General features: G+C 40.5%; 1 protein-coding gene across 1 annotated transcript; it reads right to left on the bottom strand.

Moving 5' to 3' along the window:
* Window positions 1-37: 37 nt before the first annotated feature.
* Window positions 38-23,546, bottom strand: RAB5A (RAB5A, member RAS oncogene family). Its single transcript, XM_039525153.1, has 6 exons — window positions 23,214-23,546; window positions 13,106-13,358; window positions 10,010-10,161; window positions 8,188-8,310; window positions 5,354-5,447; window positions 38-1,513 (listed from the first exon to the last, which is right to left on the bottom strand). The coding sequence occupies exons 2-6, from the start codon at window positions 13,266-13,268 to the stop codon at window positions 1,398-1,400; spliced, it is 648 nt and encodes a 215-aa protein (XP_039381087.1). The 5' UTR covers window positions 13,269-13,358; window positions 23,214-23,546; the 3' UTR covers window positions 38-1,397.
* Between the last annotated feature and the right edge of the window lies 1 nt (window position 23,547).

The following is a 23,547-nucleotide window of genomic DNA, read 5'->3' as shown; positions in this document are numbered from 1 at the left end:
TGAATTCATGGTAAGAACAGACACTAATCACAATGCCTTCCTGTTTTATAACCACTTTATTCAAACCTGAGCACCTCAATATAAAACTAAACACTGGTGAACTGTCATTTTCCTTGCTACGCCCAAATTACTGCAAATTTACAATCTGCACAAGTTTCTGCTAGCAGTTCAACATTTAAATAGATTAAATCGTCTTCTGACACACTTGGTAAATTTCATATAATGAAAATAACAAAGAATTAGTGCAATAGACTGGACAGATCAAAATAAAATGGACTTTGGAAAACAAGGTTGCAGAGTTCATTACTGACAGACAGCAGTACTTATGTTACAGGTACAGGAGCATCATTTATTACTGTTCTAGCCATAAAGGAAGAACTCAGAACCCCTTTAGATTAGGGGAAGAGAAAAGTTAGCTTTAAGTAACTGTACATTTTGTATACCTTTAAGCAACTCTTAAATATTACAGAAAGTATTAAACAAATGTAGACTACAATGCAGTACCCTATTTACAGTACATTAATATCCAAATTTAAAATCAAGTTGAATGTACATAATTATTAGTGCACTGACTATTCTTTTCCTTTGGGGAAAAACATAAGAAACTGTGTAATGGCCAGCAATGATCAAAAACAACAAAAAAAATCAGACACCTAGTTTGTCTTTGTTTTACTTGGAGAGCTCTTATGGTTTGTGAAGAAAAATCCTGTAAAGTTGAATTCATTGGTTTGTGCCTTTATAAACAGATAAATATGGAGTTAAACTTGATTTTTAATCACTATTTTCTTTAAACCACTGGGCTGACTATAATTTACATACAGTGTAACAACTAAAATCCATTTTTCTGCAAGCACAGAATTCTTAAAACGCTGCAAGTATTGTTTGCAGTTAAATTATGAAAATGTGGAATGCATATTTAAATGGTAGATACTTGCAGAAACAACTGGTTGCATGAATACTGCAAAAAAAGCTTAAAGTATCGGTAGACCCTGTTTCTAGAAAGATTTTTTTTTAAAAGCACAAATGGAAACGTTTGAAGAGTCCCAATTCTATCAATTACAACAGTAACCAATACCCGGATATAGAGGACTAGCTGGTTAGATCAATAAATGTAATTCTTCTATATCCCTAATGGCAAGTGATTTTTAAAACCTTTCAACTGAAGCAAGTTTATTCAGTTTCCACTTCCCCTCTATTGCTGAAATATGACAGCCAGTGATACATGCATGTTAAAAATTAAGATAAAAACAAAATAATTCTGTATTAGAAACTTGACTATGTCATTAGTCTCTTCTGTTTTGGAAGCTGCATTGGACCAGATTAAACACTCCAATTCCATTGTTATTAACAGTTAGGAAGCAGAAGAATATTCAAGACAGTTTAAAGCAACTGAAGGTTTAGTTACTACAACATTGAGCCTTGGGTGGTTGTGTGGGTTCAGTAAGGTCTACGCCTCTTCCTCTGGCAGAGTTGGCTCCTGCAGTCTGTGGTTCACTCTTTGGCAACTTTTTAGCTACAAGATTAACAAGAAACATGAGCAAATATTAGTGCCAAGATTGTATTAAGTTTTAAATACCTATTGAGTCCAAGACAGCTATTCGAATATTTCCTTTTAAGATATGTAGCAACAAAATAGTAACTCCACAATCTGTCTGCCTTAGGCTTTCAGAATATGTCATTCAGAAAATGTACGGTTAAGACAGTGGTTCTCAAACTTTTGTACTGGTGACCCCTTTCACATAGCAAGCCTCTGGGTACTACAGTTGGTTAGCAGAAAATCAAGAGACTGAATTTCTCCTACAGGATTCAAACGGGCAGTATGAATGGGAAATATAAAATTTAAAAAACCCAAACAAAAAAAACCACACCTTATCTGTGACCACACAGAACCAGTTCCTTCCACAGTGCCTTAATTTGTGATTGTATGGTCCCTATGAAGCTTTCTACGTTGCCCTTTTAGAGAACTTTTTCCTCCAGCATTTCTGGAAATGTCCGTTTAAATTTAGCAGAGTCAAGTAGCAACAGGTCTAAAAAGGCCATTTTGCAAATGCCTGCTACATGCCACATCTCCCTCTTTTCTGTCTGGCAAGTATTTTAACTTCTGTTATTTTGCTTTTCCATTTTCTCATTCTTGAGGAGGCGGCTCTGGAATGCAGTTCTCACGTGGGATTAAATGCATCCCTGCATAGGGGGACATCACGAGTCTCATGCACCACTTTAAGTCTTAATTGCATAGGCCTTGTTCTGGCACTGTGCACAGGGTGAATTTCATGATTGAATGCGTGAACATGAGAGAGAAAGTGTATAAATTAAGCTGACAAAGACACTAAAGTGGCGGGTACTATGGAAAACTGTACACAAATTGGGTTAAATAAAGTTTATATACTTCACTAAAATACTCAGGGGGTACCATAAAGATTAAAGTACTATTTAAATCAGGGGTTCGGGACCCCTGAGGGGGTCAAGAGGTTATTACATGGGTGGTCGCGAGCTATCAGCTTCTGCTCCAAACCCTGCTTTGTCTCCAGCATTTATAATGGTGTTAAATATATAAAAAAGTTTATAATTTATAAAAGGGGGGGGGGTCCACCAGTACAAAAGTTTGAGAACCACTGATTTTAATATTAAACCAAAAAAAAAACCAACCACATTTCTAGGCCTAGTTAAAAGGTACAGCAGAAAGGCAGTGTATGAGGATTCAAGAGTGTCCCATTAAAAGTTAAGTTGGTTTTAAATTTAAATAGGGACATAGAGATACAGGTTGGCATTTTTTTTTAACATCAAAATCCAGGACTCCTGCATATTTATCATAAAGATACAGACTTTTTCCTCCCCCCACATATTTGTTAGACCTTTAAACACTCTGAACTGATGCACATTAAGCGCTCTTTTAATATCACCACAGCATATTTACTAAATTTTCCTTATTTTTATACCTGGAAAAAGTATGTATTAGATCACAAGTGTACCCTTGTTTAATACGAACAAAGAAGGGAGCACAATATATGAAACATTTGGTTTTAAGAAATTACAATGCTTCCATTTATTTTACATGATGAAGTGTAATACCGCTTAGCCAAATAGACTATATGGACCTATCATGGTGAAAATGCAACACTTACGATCTATGTGGCCATTTGATACTTTTTGTTCGAGTTTTACACCTATTCCTGTGATTATCTCTAGATTGCTGAGTGGGACATTCTGCACATCTTGAAGACATGCTTGCTTTGCTTCCCGCTTCAATAGTTCTCATGAGTAATAATAGTTTTATTTCCATGGATGAAATTCAAAACACTATTTTCATTTTAAAGTTTTCAGCAGTTTGAAAGTTTCATAAAACAAATGTGGTAAGTCCCCTTATCTCTTGGGGATTTTCCCTTTTTTTCCCCACAAAATGAAACTTAAGCATGACCACAGGATGTGGGATCTGTATACTTTTGGGCTAAACAACTATCGGCAGACCTTTAGTAAATTTGTATTTTATTTATAATCTGTAATTATTTCATTTTAAAGAGACCACAAGATCAAAGTACACTTACAGTCAAAATTATACTTAAGGGATAAAAATTATAAATAAGGCCCTACTTCATTTGTGGTATTGTGAAAATTGCAGATCCCGCAATATTAGGCCTCCACTGCAATTCTGATTTTAATGAGCTTACTTTGCAGTGTCCACAATTTTACATACATTTTGAGTATGCAACTAGTACTGCACTAACATTCAATGCCTGTAAAATGTAAAAGGCTAACGTGACTGGGGCTCGCCGGCAATTTAAAGGGCCTGGGGCTCCCCGCAGCGGCTGAAGCCCGGAGCTCTTTAAATCACCACCTGAGCCCTGCCACCCCTACCCCGATATAATGGGGTTTCAGCTATAACGGGTTAGGGATTTTTGGTTCCCCACTACCGTGTTATAGCGGGGTAGAGGCGTATTTGAGTGTTTGTTAATATCACTTCTCACAGCACACTTAGTAGCTAGCAAAAGACAAAAAAAACAAAAAAGCAAAAGGAACAATAAGAAAAAAAGACAAGACCGTTCAAAGCACATTATTTGTGTTTTTATTTTGTTTAGGTCCAATAAAGAAGAGAGACAACTGCACACTATTTTTATTACTGAGTCTGCAAAGCAAAAAAACCCTACATAGATAGATTACAATTTGTTTTTATTTGTTTTTCCTAAAGTTAATGAAGTATTTTAGGAAAAATTGTCAGAGCAGCCACCAGCAAGAGTTGGTGGCTGCACTTTGAGGCCACCAAAAAATTTGTTGTGAGAACCTGATTTAGAGAGTCTCCATGAAAAGTGTTCACAAAATTGAAGCGTTCTACACATTTCAACTCAGTATTTATAAAAACATTGCTCCCCATGCTCCTTTAAAAAAAATCATTTTTCAATATTAATTATAATCATTATTTATCTCTGGTAAAGCCTATAAAAAGTTCTAGACCCTACATGAACACGGCACAACTCCGGCCTCAAAGAGTGTAGAATCGTATAGAGCAGTTCTCAAAGCCGGTCTGCCACTTGTTCAGAGAAAGCCCCTGGCAGGCCGGGTCGGTTTGTTTACCTGCTGCATCCGCAGATTGGCCGTGGTTCACCGCTCCAGGCCAACAGGGGCTGCGGGAACGGCGGCCAGCACATCCCTTTGCCCATGATGTTTCCCGCAGCCCACACTGGCCTGGAGTGGCGAACCGTGGCCAGTGGGAGCTGCAATCGGCCGAACCTGCAGACACGGCAGGTAAACAAACTGGCCCGGCCCGCCAGGGGCTTTCCCTGAACAAGCAGCGAACCGGCTTTGAGAACCACTGGTATAGAGTAGCAATATCCTTTTCACTTGCACACCTTTAGATTGTTTTAAAAGAAGAATTCCAAGCCTTTCCCTAAAAGCAAAATTTTTGCAAGTCAAACATTTCCTACTTACCTGCGTCACAAGATATATATAGTTTGATATATAGTGAAGTGTGTGTCTTTGCTCATTCTGTTAGAAGCTCAGACAAAATGGACCATTGACCCTAAACAACTACACTGTGATATCAAGTTCAACTTGCTAAACAGAAGTTTTGGGTTCAGAAGTGATGCAAGGATTCTTGTTCTCTAATAGTATGAGGGGATATGCTTGGTGCAGGGATAAGGCCGGAGCCAGACTGTTCTTAAGTGACTGATGTTTAGAACCTTAAAAAGGACTGCTTCTCTAGCATCTTTTCTGAAGACTGCCACAGAGAGGGAAATCCAATTAAGAAGGAGGGAAAAGTTGGGTAATATTCCACTCAGAGGCTAGGATAGAATGAACTTCAGAAAAGGACTACATACAAACCAGTTGCCTGAAAACATAGCTTCTATTTAAAAGTACTTACCAATTGCCATGAATATTTCATTTACATTCATTGATGTTTTAGCCGATGTCTCCATAAACAATAAACTGTTGTCATCTGCATAAGACTGCGCTTCCTATAAGTTACATATTATAATAAGAATTTTAGTTTTTAATTATGCAACTTAGTACTTAAGTCCATTGGTTAGTAGTGATAAAATACATATCATGTAATCTGTATGAAAGAATGCTCACTGAAACTTCATCAGCCTGATGATCTAGGTGTTATACAGCATCTGTAAGAAACGTCTACATAGGTCTCCTACAGTAATTAAAAACCGTACAGAATTCAAATCTTAGGAAATTCTTACACTTTTTGGTTGGCCTAAAATATCCATAAACAAAAGCCTAAACAAATAAAAAAATTAAAATAAATTCCTTGATCTGAAACTCTGGCTCTGATAGTAAGGGGGAACAAGTTCCAAAAGGTGGGGCCTGCAACTAACATTGACCTCCGAAAGCTAAGTTCTAAGCTGACAGCTGAGTTTTCCTAGCAGCCCAAGTGTGTTTCAATAGCACACAGGGAAAGAGGCAATTTCTGGCGCTCCTCTGAATCTATCTGCATTTGAAGACAGATTATCGAAACAAATTTGTCACTCAGAAAGAGTTCACTATTATAAGAAACATGACAGGACAATAATATTCAACACCACCTTTTAATTTTTTTGTTAGCCTGAATTTATTCTAAAAGTCTCTCCTTTAGTGCCACTACCTACCGGCCAGTATTACAGACCCCAGCCTCTAACTGGGAACTTAAATCTCCCTTTAAATCACATACATTTTATTCATTCCACAGAAGTTCTGCACGAAGACAGATGAGAATATAATTGTGAAGAGCAAACTATATCACTAAGGCCATGTCTATACTACAGCTTATGTTAACATAATTTATGTCAAGGGTGTGAATAACCCACCCCCCTGAGCGACATAAGTTATGCTGACATAAGCACCGGTGTGGACAGCACTATGTCAGCGGGGGGGGGGGAAGAGGAGGCGGCCTGCTTCTGCTGACGTAGCCATTGTCACTCTCGGGGGCTGGAGTAGTTAAGCTGATGGTTTAGCCCAGTGGTTCTCAAACTTTTGTACTGGTGACCCCCTTTCACACAGCAAGCCTCTGAGTGTGATGCCCCTTATACATTAAAAACACTTTTTATATATTTAACACCATTATAAATGCTGGAGGCAAAGCAGAGTTTGGGGTGGGGGCTGACAGCTCTTGACACCCCCCCCCATGTAATAACCTTGTGACCCCCTGAGGGGTCCTGATCTCCAGTTTGAGAACCCCTGGTTTAGCCCATTGGCTTAGAGTGGCTACATTAGAGAGCTTGCTGCCATGCCCTCACTTTCATTACTAAGCAGCATCATTTGCTAATCATATGCTATGCTACATTAGTTATTAACGAGATAGTGAAATTTGCAATGATATATCTATACAAGTTATCATTCCAAATATAGTTACACCATGTACACAGACCCCTAAGGTATGCTGCAAAGATAGAAACTGAAAGTCAAGCCCCCGAGGAACGTATGTATCCATTTTAGCCATATTTTTTGAAGTGCTATTGATTGTTAAAAAGTTATTTATATTTGGTCCAAAAACCTGGCAATTAAATTCTGTCCTATGCAATTCTAGGGACAACAAATTCCAAGTATACATGTAACAATCACCATTTTCCATACTATCTTTTGTACAAAAAGTATTTCTAAACACTTTACAAAGTTATTCTAACACAATTAAACAGTTAATAATTGGCAAATGTCAAGAAATAGAGTGAGAAATCAGGGAAGGTAAAAATGAATATGTTGAATTCTAGAGAGCAGAAACTTTAAAAGCCACTGAGAAAGGAATCAAAAGAGTCAATATATGGAGATTAAGACATGGGAAAGGAACTCAGATGGAACTAAGGTACTGGCATACACAGCAATATTCTAGATAAGTCAAAACACATTTGCAGGCAAAGATGATGTTAGAGAAAAAGGAAAGCTAATGACCAAAGATGATCCTAAGATTACAGAATATGAAAACAAACATAGAAGCCTGAGTTCTATTGGGTCATAAGCAAGCCTACAATCATAGTTTGCCACTGATTGGCTTTGGGGCTTTTTCTGTACTTTGATTTGATTTTATTAAGATTTTTTTTTATTAAGTGAGCCACCAAAAGCCTCTGGGCACAGGTACATCAGTTAAAAAAAAAATAGCAAGAACACAGTCAAAATGTCAGCTAAAACTTAACTCACTCAACTTACATTGCTCAGACCAGGCCATAAAGTAGCCAAATCAGCTGTGCATCATATCCTGAATGTCAACAAGTGAATTCCAAACCTCTCACTGAGAATGGCCTGTGTTCAGAACCACACCTACCCCTAAGATTGATTAACTATTGTTAGTGAAGTCGTCCCTAATAACTGTTAGGGAGGCATACAGGAAAAAGCAGTTTCTCAGAATACAAATTTAATTTACTGATAGATCTGACATATCTGGGGGGAAAAAAAGTTAGCTGTACCTCAAAGTAAAATGTAATTAGAAAAGCTCTCTTTTTGGACAGCTGTCACTTTGTATCACATTTATACCCCTCCCCCCAAAAAAATTCTCACTAGAATATCATATTTTCAGATATACTATAAATTCATGTTTGCAATTATCAACAGAATTCTATTACATGTGCAATCCTACAATGAAGGATTAATCATCAGAAAATAGTATGATCCCTTCTGAGGATAGTATGATCCCTTTTGAGAAGGCTATTTATGCTACAGACTAGCATTCCAACAAAAACACACTATTTCTTGTGAATAAAAAAAATATGTATGACTTACCTGGAAATCCACAGCTCTTTTATTAGCTAGATCAGCTTTGTTTCCTGCTAAAGCTATTACAATATTAGGACTTGCTTGCCGCTGAAGTTCTTTGACCCAATTTTTTGCTCTTGCAAAGGACTCCTGTTAATGATTGAAAAATAAAGAAACTCAGTTCTATTGTCCTTTTATCCCTATTACCCAAATTTATCTTATCTGTCCTGTGAGCAAGAAACCTATCGGTGTATTCATTCTCCAAAGCTACATTCCAACTGGCTGACTAGGCCTTTTTAATGAACCCTCCCCTCTTTAATTCCCAAAGATGCATAGTTGGGACCACATTACTGAAAAAGTAAGATCCCCTTTGTCAATTATGTTAAATGGATGAAAAAAAGTGACAAAAATGACTCTCTTGGATTGAGTGAAAACAGAGCAAGCACTGGGAGAGAAAGAGTGACAATTTTAAACTATTCTCTCCCCTAAAAGTGCTGAAACGGTCTCAAGCCACTCAACCACAGTGGACCAAAGTCCTGAAGTCCTTACCCATTTTCTCCCAGTCGTCATCAAGAAAAATCCCACCGATGATAATGGGTAGTTTGCCTAAGGACTGGATAAAAACTGAGTGAAGACCTCAGGATTAGATCTTAAATTTCTTTTTGCAAATTTTTCAGTTATTTTCTTATTTATAGCTACAAGCAACATCTAAGTCATTACATTTATGTTTTCCAATGTGCCCTTTCTGTTGGAAAGTAAGCCAAGGCCATTAGGCCAAAAGCTTCTGAATAAATGGAATCAGAGGCCCCTGGAAATGGAAAGGAGAAAAACCCAAATGATTATTTTTAATTTTTTTTAAAAGTTAATTAAAAAAAAATCAAAAATCTCCAAAAGAGTACTCTTCTACATTAATTTATTCTATCCTCTCAGTAGCTATTAATTTTCACAGTGAAATGATATATTGCTTAAAAACTTGAAAACCTCTTTTAAAGAATTCTTAAGCTAATGAAATGTAAAAATTAGGAGCCATACTCTAACAGTAAAGCCAACTCAAAGTGAAATGTGTTGCCTACTGCTTCATTTCTTGGGTGATGTGAAGTACTTTGCCTCTGACCTCACACTGCAGAAACAGGCACCAATAGTCTACTAATGTATTGAGGATTTTTGTTATATTAGTACATATGATATAGTCCAACCTATTGTGATTGGGTACACTTCCATACTTAGACGAGTAATTTTTGCTGTAGGTAATAGCATTCTGAATTATTTTTATTTAAACATTCAGTGGAAGGGAAAATATTCTCCTTTAATTCCTCCATTTGTGATTGGTCTAGCTCCTGGGTGGCCACAACACACTTTGTGCATCCTATAACTGGCAATGGTTACACAGAAGTGAAGAGATTATGATATGAGCTCATTGCATCTCTAAAGAGGGTGTCTGGAGAGTATTATAAAGCCTCACTTTTCTTCAGTAAAAGATAAAAGCAGTTTTAAGTGCTAAACCTGCCAAGTCCTCTTGTCAATTTGTGGTTAAAAAAAAAATTAAAAAAAAAAAATCACATTTTCCTATTCGTATGAAAGTGACAAACTGGAGTAACTGACTTACCATTTACAGACCAGTGAAAATGATAAAGTGTTGTCAAATGCACAACAGAAAAAGTGTGTTTTTTGCTAACTTTTCAGTTAGAAGTTTTCAGTTACTTGTAATAATAATAGTAAATAAAACATTAAATTACCTGCTCAAATTCACATCAATTAATGGAAGAATGAGGAAAAGGAATCAGGTCTCAACTCCCATGCTCAATCCATTAGCCCACAGATTCCCCCCTTCTGTATATATTGTACTTACCTCATTTGTAATGTCGTATACAACTATAGCTGCTTGTGCTCCTCTGTAGTACATTGGTGCTAAACTGTGGTATCGTTCTTGACCAGCTGTATCCCAAATTTCAAATTTTACTGTTGTGTCATCAAGACACACAGTCTGGGTTAGAAAAGCAGCTACAAAAAGATAAAAAAGCTGAAATCAAAGGTCTATAGTTCTGGTTTTACACATTCATATATGTACACACAGCTATACCACATCTGAGTTTCCTTAGCAGAATGCATCATCAGTTAGCAAAACACAATAGGTTTGAAGAGGATATTAGGAGCAGTCTTATACTGCTTCAACAGCACAAAATGAAATTACTTAAGACAACCTGCATCCCCTTGTAGTAATTAAGGCATGAAAGGACAATTGGTATAGGAAGAAAATCCATTAAGTTAACTTCAGTTTTATAATACTGAAATGGAGTTCTTACAAAACCATCACCACTCAGTCTTCCAAAAGTGTTTCACTCTGATGCACTAGAAGGCACGACAGACCAACATTAATGATATATTCTATCACACTATACATCATTAGTTCATTCCTATATACAGTTTTGTACTATTCTCTACATTCCAGCAAACAGCTGTAGCTGATTCTGAAACCACTGTATGATACAACATGGTTCAGTCTTAGGCACCTGGGAACTAGAAACAAACAGAACAGTTCATAAATAAATAGCCCCTTGTAAGAAGTGCATTAGACAAATTTTTCACTTCGTAAATGACTGAACACCTCTGAACCGCCATAGCATCACTTTTCATCATTTCCACTCTCAGGAGGAGCTATATCAACTTCAACTGCGACTGAAGACACTGGTATGCCAAAAAGCAGGTTTGTCACCATCATGAAAGGCTGTAAAGCTGAAGTGAACTGATTGAGTAGTCTTGTTGCTGGGGTCAGAATGGATGCAGAGCCACAATATGATAAAAAACCCACAGTAGCTGACTCTGGCTCGTGGAGCTGTAAGACTGCAGCATAGACATTTGGAGTCAGGCTAGAGCCCGGGCTCTAAGACCAACCCCCTTGCAGCATCTCAGAGCTCAGGCTCTAGCCAGAGCCCACACTGCAATTTTATAGCCCTGCAGCCCAGGCTCCACCAGCCCAAGTCAACTGATCCAGGCCAGTAGTGGCTATGCTGCACATCTTTTATTGTGGCATTGATGTACCCAAAGCCATTATGAAAAGGCAAGCTTCTTGCATCTTCTATAGCCAGGTGAATGAAATTTGCTGCCTCATAAGTCCAATGTTAATACAACTACGTTAATTATCTAAAGATTATCATTCTTCTTAGAAGTCATACTTCCTCCTAACTCACAGTAGACTTGTTTCAGTAGACTGTGGAGAGAAAGCTCTAAGGTTATTTTTGAACGTAGGTCTTCCACACAACAGCACTACACTGTCAATGTGCCTACTCCATCTAACTGCATTTTCTTTTACGAGTGCCATTATTCAGCTTCGTAGTGCACATAAGCTCCCCTTTGTTTAAAGGCCTTTCTGTACACAAACAACAACAACAAAACTATAATTTAAACATACAAAGACTACACAGTAACAGGCTATTTTCCCCCAAAGAAAAATGGGGTTTTGAATCCTGTAACTGGCATCCAGTAACATTCCCAGCTGAGCTATGTAAAGTATATATTTTTCTCCCTCTACTTAATACAGTAAAGAGGCATATGTTAATATCCTCTATTTAGTATAGTTTATGTTTCAATTCGCACTTCTGTGGCTTCTTGTTCCTAATTTCAATGCTGTTTTCAAATATTCTTTCATTCTTGTTAGGTGAGTAAAACCGAAACCAACCTGGGTAAATGTAAAAGTGCAATTATAAGATTCAAAGACCAGTGAACTCTTCATGTGTAACAGGGTGGGGGTGGAGGGAGGTGTGTGTTTGTGTACATGAACTAGGAATTTGGTTCTGTAGAACTGGCCTTGGGACCTGTGTTACACTATCAAAAGCAAACAGCTAAGATAATTGTTTAACATACAATGTCTTTCACATCAGCAATTCTAGATGCCAGACATACACATCAATAAAAAAAAACATACCAGACTTCTGGAACAGAAAACAGAAACCCACTTATGTCGGACTCTTAAAGAGATCAGAAGAAGCAGTCTCAGACCCACAGAACCTACAATAACTAAATACAGAGCAATAAACGGATGTAGTAAGATTTAATTTGGAATTGTCTTACTTTTGTCAGCTCTGTCAGTCTTTAATGTGTGTGTGAAACCCAACTCATCTATAGAAGCATCAAAATGTAGATTAGATTCACACAGTGGAGCAGCAGGGGCAGGGTGTACTACAGAGATGTTATGGATCTGAGGGCACAGCTTACATCAGTCTATGTGCAAATAAGTGATTGTGGAGAATCGCTTCAGTCTTGAAAGAAGTTGTTCAGATTTAGCCAAAGGAAGAGTACAGTTCAGAGAGCATAAGCAGCTGCTTCATTGTAGGTGGTGCAGAAAAAACTGTTTCATGGGGAAAAGTAAAATCCACTCAGACTATTATAAAATCCTTGTTTCCCCACATAGTACCCAAGAGTCAGCTTTGATTGAAGTCAGGTGGGGATGGAGAAGAAAGCACATACAATCCTAAAGAAAAGTGAAAAATACAAATACAGCAAGTGTCTTCCTTTACAATCAAAGCCAGGCTGTTTGAATGGTGAGAAGTTTGCAAAAAGTTGTATGTTTTGCTGTACAGCAACCAAGGTTGTTTTTGCTAAGCAGCTTAACTGTATGCATTAAATATGTGAATTGTTAGAATAGCTATATATTGCCTTAACGAATTACCAGACACCAACTCCAGTTTTAAAAACTGACTACCCAAACTTACATTGTGCCACTCTATCCCTATCAAACAGCACATGTAGGTTTACAAGTCTGCAACAGCCTTGAAGTAACAGCACTAATCTTTTAGCTCAGGCAGTAGAGGCTCATAGAGGTCCCGGATTTGATCACTACTGCAGATAGCTTACCATAGGGTATCACATTACATTTATGAAGACAGTCATTGGCAAAGAGGGTATATACTCAATACAAAGCAAGAGAAAATGTAACACTATTTCTCACCTCCAATGGTGCTCTCTTGAAACTCATGAAACTGGCCCTTTACAAAACGAAGCACCAAACTTGATTTGCCAACTGCAGACTCTCCCAGAAGTACTAGTTTGAACTGGCATATTTTATTCCCAGCATTTGGCCCATTGGGTCTTGTTGCTCCTCGATTAGCCATGTCCAATTTAGAAAGAAGTCCTTTGTTTCAAATTCTTGAGAGGAAAGAATTCAGGACGTGAACCGAGATGTTCTTACTGCTTGTAGCAACCTGTTTATCAAAAAGGTATATGCTATTAGAGTCGCAACTGTACCATAATTATATGAAACTAGTTCTAGTAATCATCCAATTAAGGGCCCAGGGCTTTCTGAGAACACAGTTATTTTCATTGTTTTAGGTGAAATAAGCCAGTGAATTCTACCAGCGCATCTCTAAGCCATTGTTATTATATACTATTGTGAAAGTCTTTGCCATTGATATTAAAAAGTACTAGAGATTTTGGATGTACACCTGAGTAACCTTAAAAGGCCAATTTGCAGCAAAGGGGTACTCAGGGTTTTCTGAAATCAGGCCCCTTCCCCTGTAAAGTCTCAAACTGGATACCAAAAATGCTAGTCACTTGACCTATTACCCTGCATTTTCTGTGTTCCCTATGAGACTTCAGTTCACATTGTGTATCTCAGGCTAATATTTAAGAATGCAACAGATCCAGACCTGCATATTTCCATTCCATTTTCTGTCATGTTAAGAACATCTTAATAATCAAAAGTTCCTCTTTCATGATTTAGCTGATGCCAAGCAATTCTTGGCTACTCAAGTCAGAATTAGTAAAAACAAATGGAAGGGCTTAATTAGGATGAAGAATTACTGGAAAACTCAATTACACCAGCATTTCAAATTTAATCAATTTACAGTAGTTTTCTACAGTTTATCCCTATATTGCATATGAACTGCAATTTCTTCAAACAGAAAAAGCATACATTCAAAAGTGAATGTGACCCCTGATTTGAACAGCTTCTCTGATTTAACATACATGTCTGGAGGAGCTAAGGGACTGGTAATCTGATATGGTGGAGCCTTTCACTTTTAAGTCAATCGGAACCCCAAATCATCACCATTTGATGAATGTCTGGTGTCTTATGTAAAATGAATTGTTAGTCTTAATCCAGGATGTAGCATACAGGTGTTCACATAACACAAACCACAACTGGAACCCTTTGTTAGTAGTATCTACAGATAGGTCAAAGATCAGAGACTAGACTAGCCGCAATCAATTTGGAAGCTGTCTTTTCAGACAAAAGTTAAAACACACTGGTTCAGCAGTGTGAGGTAGCTTGCACAGCCTCTGCTCATGCTTCATTTGATCTCCTGATAGAACACTTTAGTCTCCAGAGATTTTTTAATAACTAGCTTCACTTTCAAAGTTTTTATTAGCAAACAAAACAAAAAAACAAACATAGGGAAGTTTGAGAACAGAAATCTGTTTTTCTTAACTACTTTAATAGTTTAGATTAAGCAGCGTTTTTCCAGGAAAACAGTGCCCGCAGGAAGAGTGGTGCAACACTTAAGTCTAGCTCAGGGGTCTCAAACTCAAATGACCACGAGGGCCACATGAGGACTAGTGCATTGAAGCGAGGGCCGCATCACAGACACCCCCCCCTCGCTGCCTCTGACCCCGCCCACACTCCACCCCTTCCATTAGGCCCCACGCCTTCCCCACCTCTTCCCTGCCACAATCCAACCCCTTCCCAGAAGTCTCCACCCCAAGGCTGCCCCCAGGGGGTGCAGGTGGTGTGCAGGGTACGGCAGGGGGCTCAGGGCAGGGCATTGGTGGGTGGGGTGCAAGAGGGTGAGGGGTGCGGCAGGTGGTTCAGGGTAGGGAGTTGGGGTGCAGGAGGGGTGTGGGATGTGGCAGGGAGCTCAGGGCAGGGAGTTGGGGTGCAGGAGGGGTTCAGGGTGCGAGCTCCAGCCCGGTGCCGCTTACTTAGAGTGGCTCCGGGGTGGCAGCGGCGTGCTCCCTGCCTGCCTGCCCTGGCCCCGCGCTGCTCCGTTCCAGGAAGTAGCTAGAACCATGTCCCTGCAGCCCCAGGGGGAGGGGCTCAGGGTTCTGTGCATGCGCTGCTCTTGCCGCTCCTCTAGGTACCTCCCATGAAGCTCCCATTGGCCGCAGTTCCCTGTTCCCAGCCAATGGGAGCTGCGGGGGGTGGTGCCTGGAAGGAGGCAATGCAGGAGCCCTCTGCCTCCTTCCCCCTCCCCCTCCCCCCCAGCCCAAAGGGGCATGCTGCCAGCTGCTTCAAACAGTGGCGCGGAGCTCACGACGCCACAGGGGGCAATCCCGCGGGTAGGCAGAGGGACGGGGGTGGCGCGGAGAGCTTGGTGGGCCACATGCAAGAGCCCTGCGGGCTGCATGCGGCCCACAGGCCGCGTGTTTGGGACCCCTGGTCTAGTCCTTCCCAATTACATTCTAAAAATGAATGTCAGAAGACCACATGGGGGAGAGATGTCTACACTGGCCATTCCATTCTCTCATCAGGTAAAGGACAGTACTCCTGTGTTTATTGTCAATTCACAATATTACAGCTTGCCATATCTACCTAGGTTCTTTTCCTCCTGAGTTGTTTGTGAGTAATAAGTCTACACAGCCTGCCAGAGTGAGCATCCCAGCCCAAATCAACAGACTCAGGCTTGTGGGGCATGTTATTTAACCTGTTAAAAATGCATTTATTTTTTAGTGTAGATATAACCTTAGTGTATGCACGGGAAACATAATAAGAAACAGCACTGAACTGTCTGACAATAAGACTGTACTTGTCTAATGGAGTGGTTCTCAAACTGTGGGTAAGGACCCCAAAGTGGGTTGCAACCCTGTTTTTATGGTGTCACCAAGGCTGGTGTTAAACTTGCTGGTCCCAGGGCTGAGGCCAATGCCCGACCCTCATGTGGGCCTCAGGCTTCGGCCCCCCTGCCCAGAGTCGTGTAGTAATTTTTGTTGTCAGAAGGGGGTCATGATGCAATGAAGTTTGAGAACCCCTACTTTAAAGTAAAGCAAGTACATTTGAATCCAGCAACATTTTCAGTCATTACCAACCTGGTCCAGATTCAAACCAATGGCCAAGTTCTACATTCATTACCATTTCTGAGCTGTCCAGTTCACTACCAATCCACAGCATGCCTAACACACGTTTAGCCTTCACCTAACTTTATAACTTCTGTTTCGTGAATTTAAATTCACACTGCAGCTAAAAGCACCTAAAACAATAATCTCCCTTCCCCAGTCTGCTGGCAGATGCCTTCTGAATCCTACACCACTAGTTTTACCATCCCACCTGTCTTACATCCATGAAACCACACAAGACTCCATAACAATGCGCCTTGACCAACACAACAATTGATGAACATCAGCATCCCTTCCCCAGTGATTCCAGACCAGAGAGTGAGACTGTGAGCAGAATGTGGATTCTGGTCCTTTATATAGTACTACAGATCAATATCTGAATCCTTTTATAATGAAGTTGTCATTTCCCATAAAGTTGCCCCCCTCCCAGAGGGCTGCACCTACCTAACATAGCACACCAAAGGTCCTGCTGCCAGAACATCCCAATTCTTCATACATAGGCCTGCACAGTAGTAACTGTCATATTCTGTCAATTCTCATAGTCGAGGATACGTTTTAGTCACGGGTACTTTTAGTAAAAGTCATGGACAGGTCACAGGCAGTAAACAAAAATTCACGACCCATGACCTGTCCATGACTTTTATTATATACCCCTAACTAAAACTTGGGTGGTGAGCTGTGGGCAAGAGGTGCCGTGGGTGCTGGAAGGGGGAAAGGTTGGAGGGGCTGGCAGGCTCCCTACCCGGCTCCGATGAGCATATCCCTGCAGCTCCTAGGAAGAGGGGCAGGGACATGTTGGTGGAGGCTAGAGAGCCCCCCCCCCCCGATAAACACCGCTCTGCACCCCAACCCTCTCCCCCACACCCAAGCTGCTGGTACTGGCCCAGGGGCTTCCGTGACACATAGGCAGCCTTACTCATAGTCACACATGATGAATCAAAAAGGGTTTCAAATTATGATACCACAACCCACCCAGAATTAAATATATTGCCTCTTGTGTTCTTACAAGGTATGTCTACGCATCCCGCAGAAGTGAGCCTCCCACTGCAGGTCAATAGACTCATGTTAGTGGGGTTTGTGCTAGCACTCTAAAAATAGTTGTGTAGACAGCACTTTGAAGTTGTGGCTCGGGCTGGAGCACAGGCTTTGAAGCCTACAAAAATGGGTGGGCTTCAGAGCCTAAGCCACAACTTCAGTGCATTGTCTACACAGCTATTTTTGGAGCATTAGCCCCACAAGCCCGAAGCTGTTGATTTGGGCAGGGATGCTTGCTCCAGCAGGCAGTATAGACATACTACACCTCTACCCCAATATAAAGCTGTCCTTGGGAGCCAAAAAATCTTACTGTGTTATAGGTGAAACTGCGTTATATTGATCTTGCTTTGATCTGCCGGAGTGCGCAGCCCCGCCCCCCAGAGCACTGCTTTACCACGTTATATCCGAATTCATGTTATATCGGGATAGAGGTGTACTTACAAACAACTCAGGAGGGAAAGAACCTACCCACACTGAAACCCAATTTCCGCCACTAGGCAAAAAACAAAAAAAAGCTATCACAGTAATATCAGAACCACCATAAACTGCATACCACAATTAAACACACATTCAGATCAAGAATGTTGCATCACATTATTAATTTGAGTGAATCTTCCTGAAAATGAGCTGTTCTGTTAGCCTAAAATGCACTTTTGGTCTTACTTATGATATAGAAATGGATCTAGTAATGTAAAAGCAATTTAGGGATTCTTCTTCGCCTTAAAGTCAATTTAAAAAATTGTAAATGAATTGTGTATCAGCTATAGATAGCTATTGCTTTGTTTCAACAGAATGATGTACAAGTAATGTATCTGGACAGACTACAAAGCAACTCATAACAATGGATGAACTTAACATATTTAATCACTCCCTAGTTATATTGCAAAAAAGTGACAAATTATCTATGAAACAAGTTAAATCACAGGGTGGGGTCAGCATACACATGATCTTAATTTCTGATCTTAAGTTAAAAAGTGTCAGATATCAGCTTCTTACTCCTGATTTAGAAAAGTTTAAATAATTGAGATAGTAAGTTTTTAAGACCTTTCTTTTGAATATATTACTCTAGTTTGCATGGGGGCGGGGGGAGCTCAGTGGTTTGAGTATTGGCCTGCTAAACCCAGGGTTGTGAGCTCAATCCTTTAGGGGGGCCATTTGGGGATTTAGTTGGGGATTGGTCCTGCTTTGAGCAGGGGGTTGGACTAGATGACTTCCTGGGGTCCCTTCCAACCCTGATATTCTGTGATTCAGTAAGTATGTCAGGCAATTAGAGTACAATTTTTATTTATTTTTTTTTAAACTTCTGACACACACACGGTACATCTCAATTCTGCCAGCTATTCTGCACTCTGTAGCATTATTTTAGGCTCAAGTAAAAGCCAAATCCTGTACCATAGGCATGAGGTTACTCTTCAGGATCAAGTCATTTGCTCAAAATCCCTGAAAGGAAGTCTGCTACTCAATGGAACTATTCCACATTCTTTACTTCATCACTCAGGACTTGCTCACTATCCCTCTGCTACATCCTGTGTATCAGGAAAAGGATGTGATCCACAACTGTAGGTGTGGCAAGGCTTCAGATGTTATTCCACCTGTAGTTACTTCACTCAAACTGGCCATTTACACATATAATTGCTCTTTACAGAGGTCCTGTCAGACTCCCAACAGTTTTTCAGTACTAGTTGAAACAGGCTGTCAAGACAATACCCCAGATCAGAGTTGGGAAGAATGTCCACCCTATTGAAAAAAATGCAGAACTGTTGGACGTATTTTAAAATCAATAGGTTTTTGTGGCCCTCATTCATGACAGGCCACCCCCAACGTGCTCAGACACTATGGATGGAGGGCACTCATATAGGAGAAAAATATTTTGTCAGCTAGATGGATCACCAAATAAACGTCTTTGAAAGAGACTCAAAATGCTACTACAAGTCATGAGGAACCCCTGCAACTTCAAAACAAGTCTTCAGAGAGCATGAAAGAAAATATCTGGCAATGTGAGGTGTTGCTGTAGCCTTGGAGGCTTGTCCTAATTATCTCTGTAACAGTGATGTTTTCTAATATTGCAGATTGGGTTTCAGCTGTTACATTTGTCATGTTTCTAGCATTTAGTAATTATTTTCCAGAAGACAGAAAGAAAACTTCCCCAAGCTGCCAGCTTATGCCAAACACATTTAATAATGTCATATAAGAAAACCCACTACAACCATGCCACCCACTTATTACCAGCCCATGGGGACTGTAAGGCTTCTTTCAGCCTGAAAAGCCAGAAATTTTAATGCATATCTGGTTGTTTTTCAGATTGCAGAGCAGCAGCATCACCAACCTCCCTAAGAGCAGCAAAGAATCTTGTGGCACCTTATAGACTAACAGACGTTTTGGAGCATGAGCTTTCTTGGGTGAATAGCCACTTCGTCGGATGCAAGTAGACTACTTGCATCCAACGAAGTGGGTATTCACCCACGAAAGCTCATGCTCCAAAAGGTCTGTTAGTCTATAAGGTGCCACAAGATTCTTTGCTGCTTTTACAGATCCAGACTAACATGGCTACCCCTCTGATACTTGACACCCTCCCTAAACATAGGTAGAAACCCTCACATTTTCTGAAGCAGAAGGGTCAAGCCTTAAGTTTTTGTATTTCCTCATTTCTTCTAGTAGATGGTTCAAATACTCAGTATTCTTTTCACAGGCTCGCTTTCAAACTCAATTATGAACTATTAATATTTTTCAGAATGGTTAAAAAAATCAAACTCCTTGATATGCTCAACGAAAAACATCACCAAATCTCTTTAAAGAGCTATATTTCCATATCAGCACCTAACAGGGATTTAAAAAATGGCCTCAAGATCTCTCCCGAGATTCAGGCCACATTTGTACACCACTTTCTTAATTCATATGTACAATACTAGTTTTGGGAACCAGAGAAAGCGTGATAGAAGAAGATAACCGGAAGAGGCAAGAATCCGTGTTTAAGTACACACAGAACACATTCAAAAATTTGCAGGATGATTTCCCATCAATTCCAGACACTCATTTTAGCAGCTGTAGCTATTCCTAACCCTGCAGTCTTGATAATGATGTCCCAGATTGGTTAACATGATGTACAGCTACTAGGCAAAAAAGCAATGCAAATAAATACACAGTTTAAAAAAAAAATCAGCTATTTATTTGTATTCTGACTAAACTTTTCATTGTGCAGATGCATTTTAGGATGGCAAATACGTGAAGTAAAGATAGTTGGAGAATTGGAAATTCACAAATCTTGTTTCAACTTAACCATCAGAGACTTGATTTTTGAGGATGATCATAAATGAGTTGTAAAATTTGGTCTACACTGAAACTCAAGTTTAATGTTTTGACCTCAAATCAAGCTTTTAAATAAAAAGACATTAAGGAAATATATGGGCTATACAAGAAGAGAAAGTAAATGTTTCCTAAACATTTTCTTTAGTTCCCCCACTTCACCCATGATATAGTTATCCACCTGGGAAAGGTTATGAAGCATCTTGTATTTTCTTACTCCAATAGTTTAAGAAAAAGGCAGTGAGAAAATACTGTGAAAGAGCCATCATGAATTATGGTAGGTACACATGAGGCTTTAATAGGTCTTTTCCATCTCTAGCGTCTGATTGTTTTTTTACGGGCACACTAAGCCATAGCAGCTCCAGGTCAGTATGTCAGCAGAGGAACAAAGATCAGATATATATTAGGAAAGGACGTCTGTAAATCCCATCAGGTAATTTGCCAACTCCTGGTTTTAGTTTGCTCTCATTCTCCTTAAATACCAAAACAGTCTATAAACACACATGCTGCTTTATCTTGTATTATAAAATATTGAGTCAAGTTAGTCCATTACATGAATAAGGCTTCTGATAATTGTTTAAATAACTTATGCTGTGACACCAATTACTATAACAATTTCACATGAAAACAAGTTTTCTAAAAGGTCTTAAAAGGATGTTACAGTACTTGAAATAATTCCATTTAAATCAGTTTTGCCAACACTTACACTTATCCTTAATTTCATGCTTGCCTGTAGTCTAAATTCTCCAGGACTACTCACCAGCATAGCTGAAATGTTGGCAAGAATAGGACTTACTATTCTAAAAAGTACCATCAATACAAAAGATCATGTATCAAAGTAACAATGACAATCTAAAGTAGTAAACACAAAGTAGTAAGGAGATTAAAGAAAACTAATACTCCCACCTCTAGTATAGTAGTGGGACACATTTATGTAAATTGGGGTAGATGCAGAATGGATTTATAAATTTAAGAAGTTCTCATTTTACATATACAATATTCTGATATTTCATATTACACAAAATTTTAATTATATAAATTACATGGTTCTTTAAAAATTAATTATGGATCAATACTGATTAGCCAGACATCACAAGGATCACCACATTTATTGTTAATTAGCATTTTGCATAAAGAAAGATGCTTCTAGACAAATTCTGGATTTGGGGACAAAATGCAGACAATCTGAAATTTAGATGATCACGGTTTATCTGTATTAGTGAGTTAGCGCTCAAGAGTGAATAACTACCGCTCACTGAGTGCTTATAACTTAACATGACATTATTTACAATACGAGTATAGACCCCTTGAGATAATGACCATCACCTGCTTTAATTCTGGTTTACAAACCTATTATACATGGTTATGTTAATATTTTTAACAACCCATCATTCTAGGTATTATTGCCAGCTTTATTTTCTTGTTGTTCCTATCCACCTTAAATAAAAATCTTAACAACTTTAATAGAATTAGTATACTTTAATATGGAATTTCCTCACCACAGTGTTTGTGTTAGTTTTCCATATCATACATCAACCAATTTATACTGAAAAGTATTGAGCAAACATACCAACCAAGTAAATCACACAGGTAGTCTATGAAATTTACATCCTTCCAATTAAAGATAATAAGCCTGGTGTGACTACATATGTATGATGTATGTGACTTATTGACTGTTTTGATATCTATTTCCTGTGTGATTGATGCGCCAATATAGGTAAAGGGTCACCTATTACCAAAATCTCCAATCACTTAATTCGACAACAACAAATTTGAGTTATCCAGAAAGGGGACTCATTACTCAAGAGATTTAGAACAGAAGCAGTTCAAACATTTGTTAATCTCCTTGAAGGTTCACCTATCCCCACCCATTAAATCTGAAAGGGCCCACAGTCTAAGATGTTTCTGAGCTGCTTCAAATGTCACTCGGGAGGGCATAGTTAAATTTTAATCGAGTGATCGTTCAATCTCTCCTCCGTCCAGATTTTGAGAGGGAAGAGAGAGCACAAGATGACCATGGCAGAACCTGGCTGTGTGTTTTAACTCTCTCTCCTAGGCCCAGCCTTCTCGTACGGAAGTTTCATGTTAACTTTTTACCAGTCTACTTCCCCTCCTGAAGACGGGCTATTTTATAGCATCAACCCAAGGTGCTGTGTCCACGCTGTTAAGCGTGTAACGACCCCCTCTCCACCCTTTCACCCCGACCGAGGTCGGGGAGCAACTGCAGGGGGAGGGTTGTGCGCTCTGCTATGATAGTTTCCCTTCCCCGTTCCCACGCCCCTCCAGGGCACCCTCGCTGTCCCAACAGCAGCTGTGGGGGAAGGGGACGCAGCACCCCCGCGGGCCGCGTCACACAGCAGGATGGGGAGCAGCCGCTCCCCACACGGGGGAGCAAAGCGAGGGACCGCGGGGAGACGGGCCCGCCCCCGCCTCCTTCCATCCCCCCGCAGCCACAGACAGAATATGGGGAAGTGGGAGACTCGGGGGCGCCATTTTGAGGCGGGGGAGACACAGACCAGCCGTTCCACGGTCCCCGCCCCGGGGTTCGGCGCCAGGGCCCGGCGGCGCCAGGAGAAGCCGCCTTCGGGTGAGGGTTCCCCGGGGCGGCTCTATAACCCCCCTGCCCCCCGCTGGCGGGGCTCGGCCAGTGCCGCCCGCCGCTGTCTCCTCACCTGGCGGTGCCGAGCAGCCGGGCGCGCGGGCGGTGCGGGAGGCGCAGCGGCTTCTCTAGCTCCCGCGGCTGTGAGGGGAGGCGGCTCCTCCGCCGGGTGCAGGGGTGAGGGGCGGGGGCGCTGCCGTATCTCACCCGGGCCGCCGCCAACTTCCGCCTCCTCCGGCCGGACCAAAACACACACACGCACTTCCGCCGCCTCCGCCACGTCACGGCCCCCATCTTCCATTCAGTTCCGGGAGCGGCCCGGCGCTGTGTTGGTGGTGGCACCTCACGTGGTTCCCCCTCCCGACACTGTGTCCGAGGCAACCCAGGGACAGCCGAGCAGCCCCAGT

This window comes from Mauremys reevesii, linkage group 2, assembly GCF_016161935.1.
Source record: "Mauremys reevesii isolate NIE-2019 linkage group 2, ASM1616193v1, whole genome shotgun sequence".
NCBI lineage: Eukaryota > Metazoa > Chordata > Testudines > Geoemydidae > Mauremys > Mauremys reevesii.
The sequence above is the reverse complement of the archived record's forward strand: the minus strand, read 5'-3'. Positions and strand labels throughout refer to the sequence as shown.

Coding starts and splice junctions, on each gene's coding strand:
- RAB5A (XM_039525153.1), bottom strand. CDS start 13,268: ATGGCTAATCGAGGAGCAACAAGACCCAATGGGCCAAATGCTGGGAAT. Junction 5,448..8,187: donor AAAGAGCTGTGGATTTCCAG/GTAAGTCATACA, acceptor TGTAACTTATAG/GAAGCGCAGTCTTATGCAGA. Junction 1,514..5,353: donor TGAAATATTCATGGCAATTG/GTAAGTACTTTT, acceptor TTAATCTTGTAG/CTAAAAAGTTGCCAAAGAGT.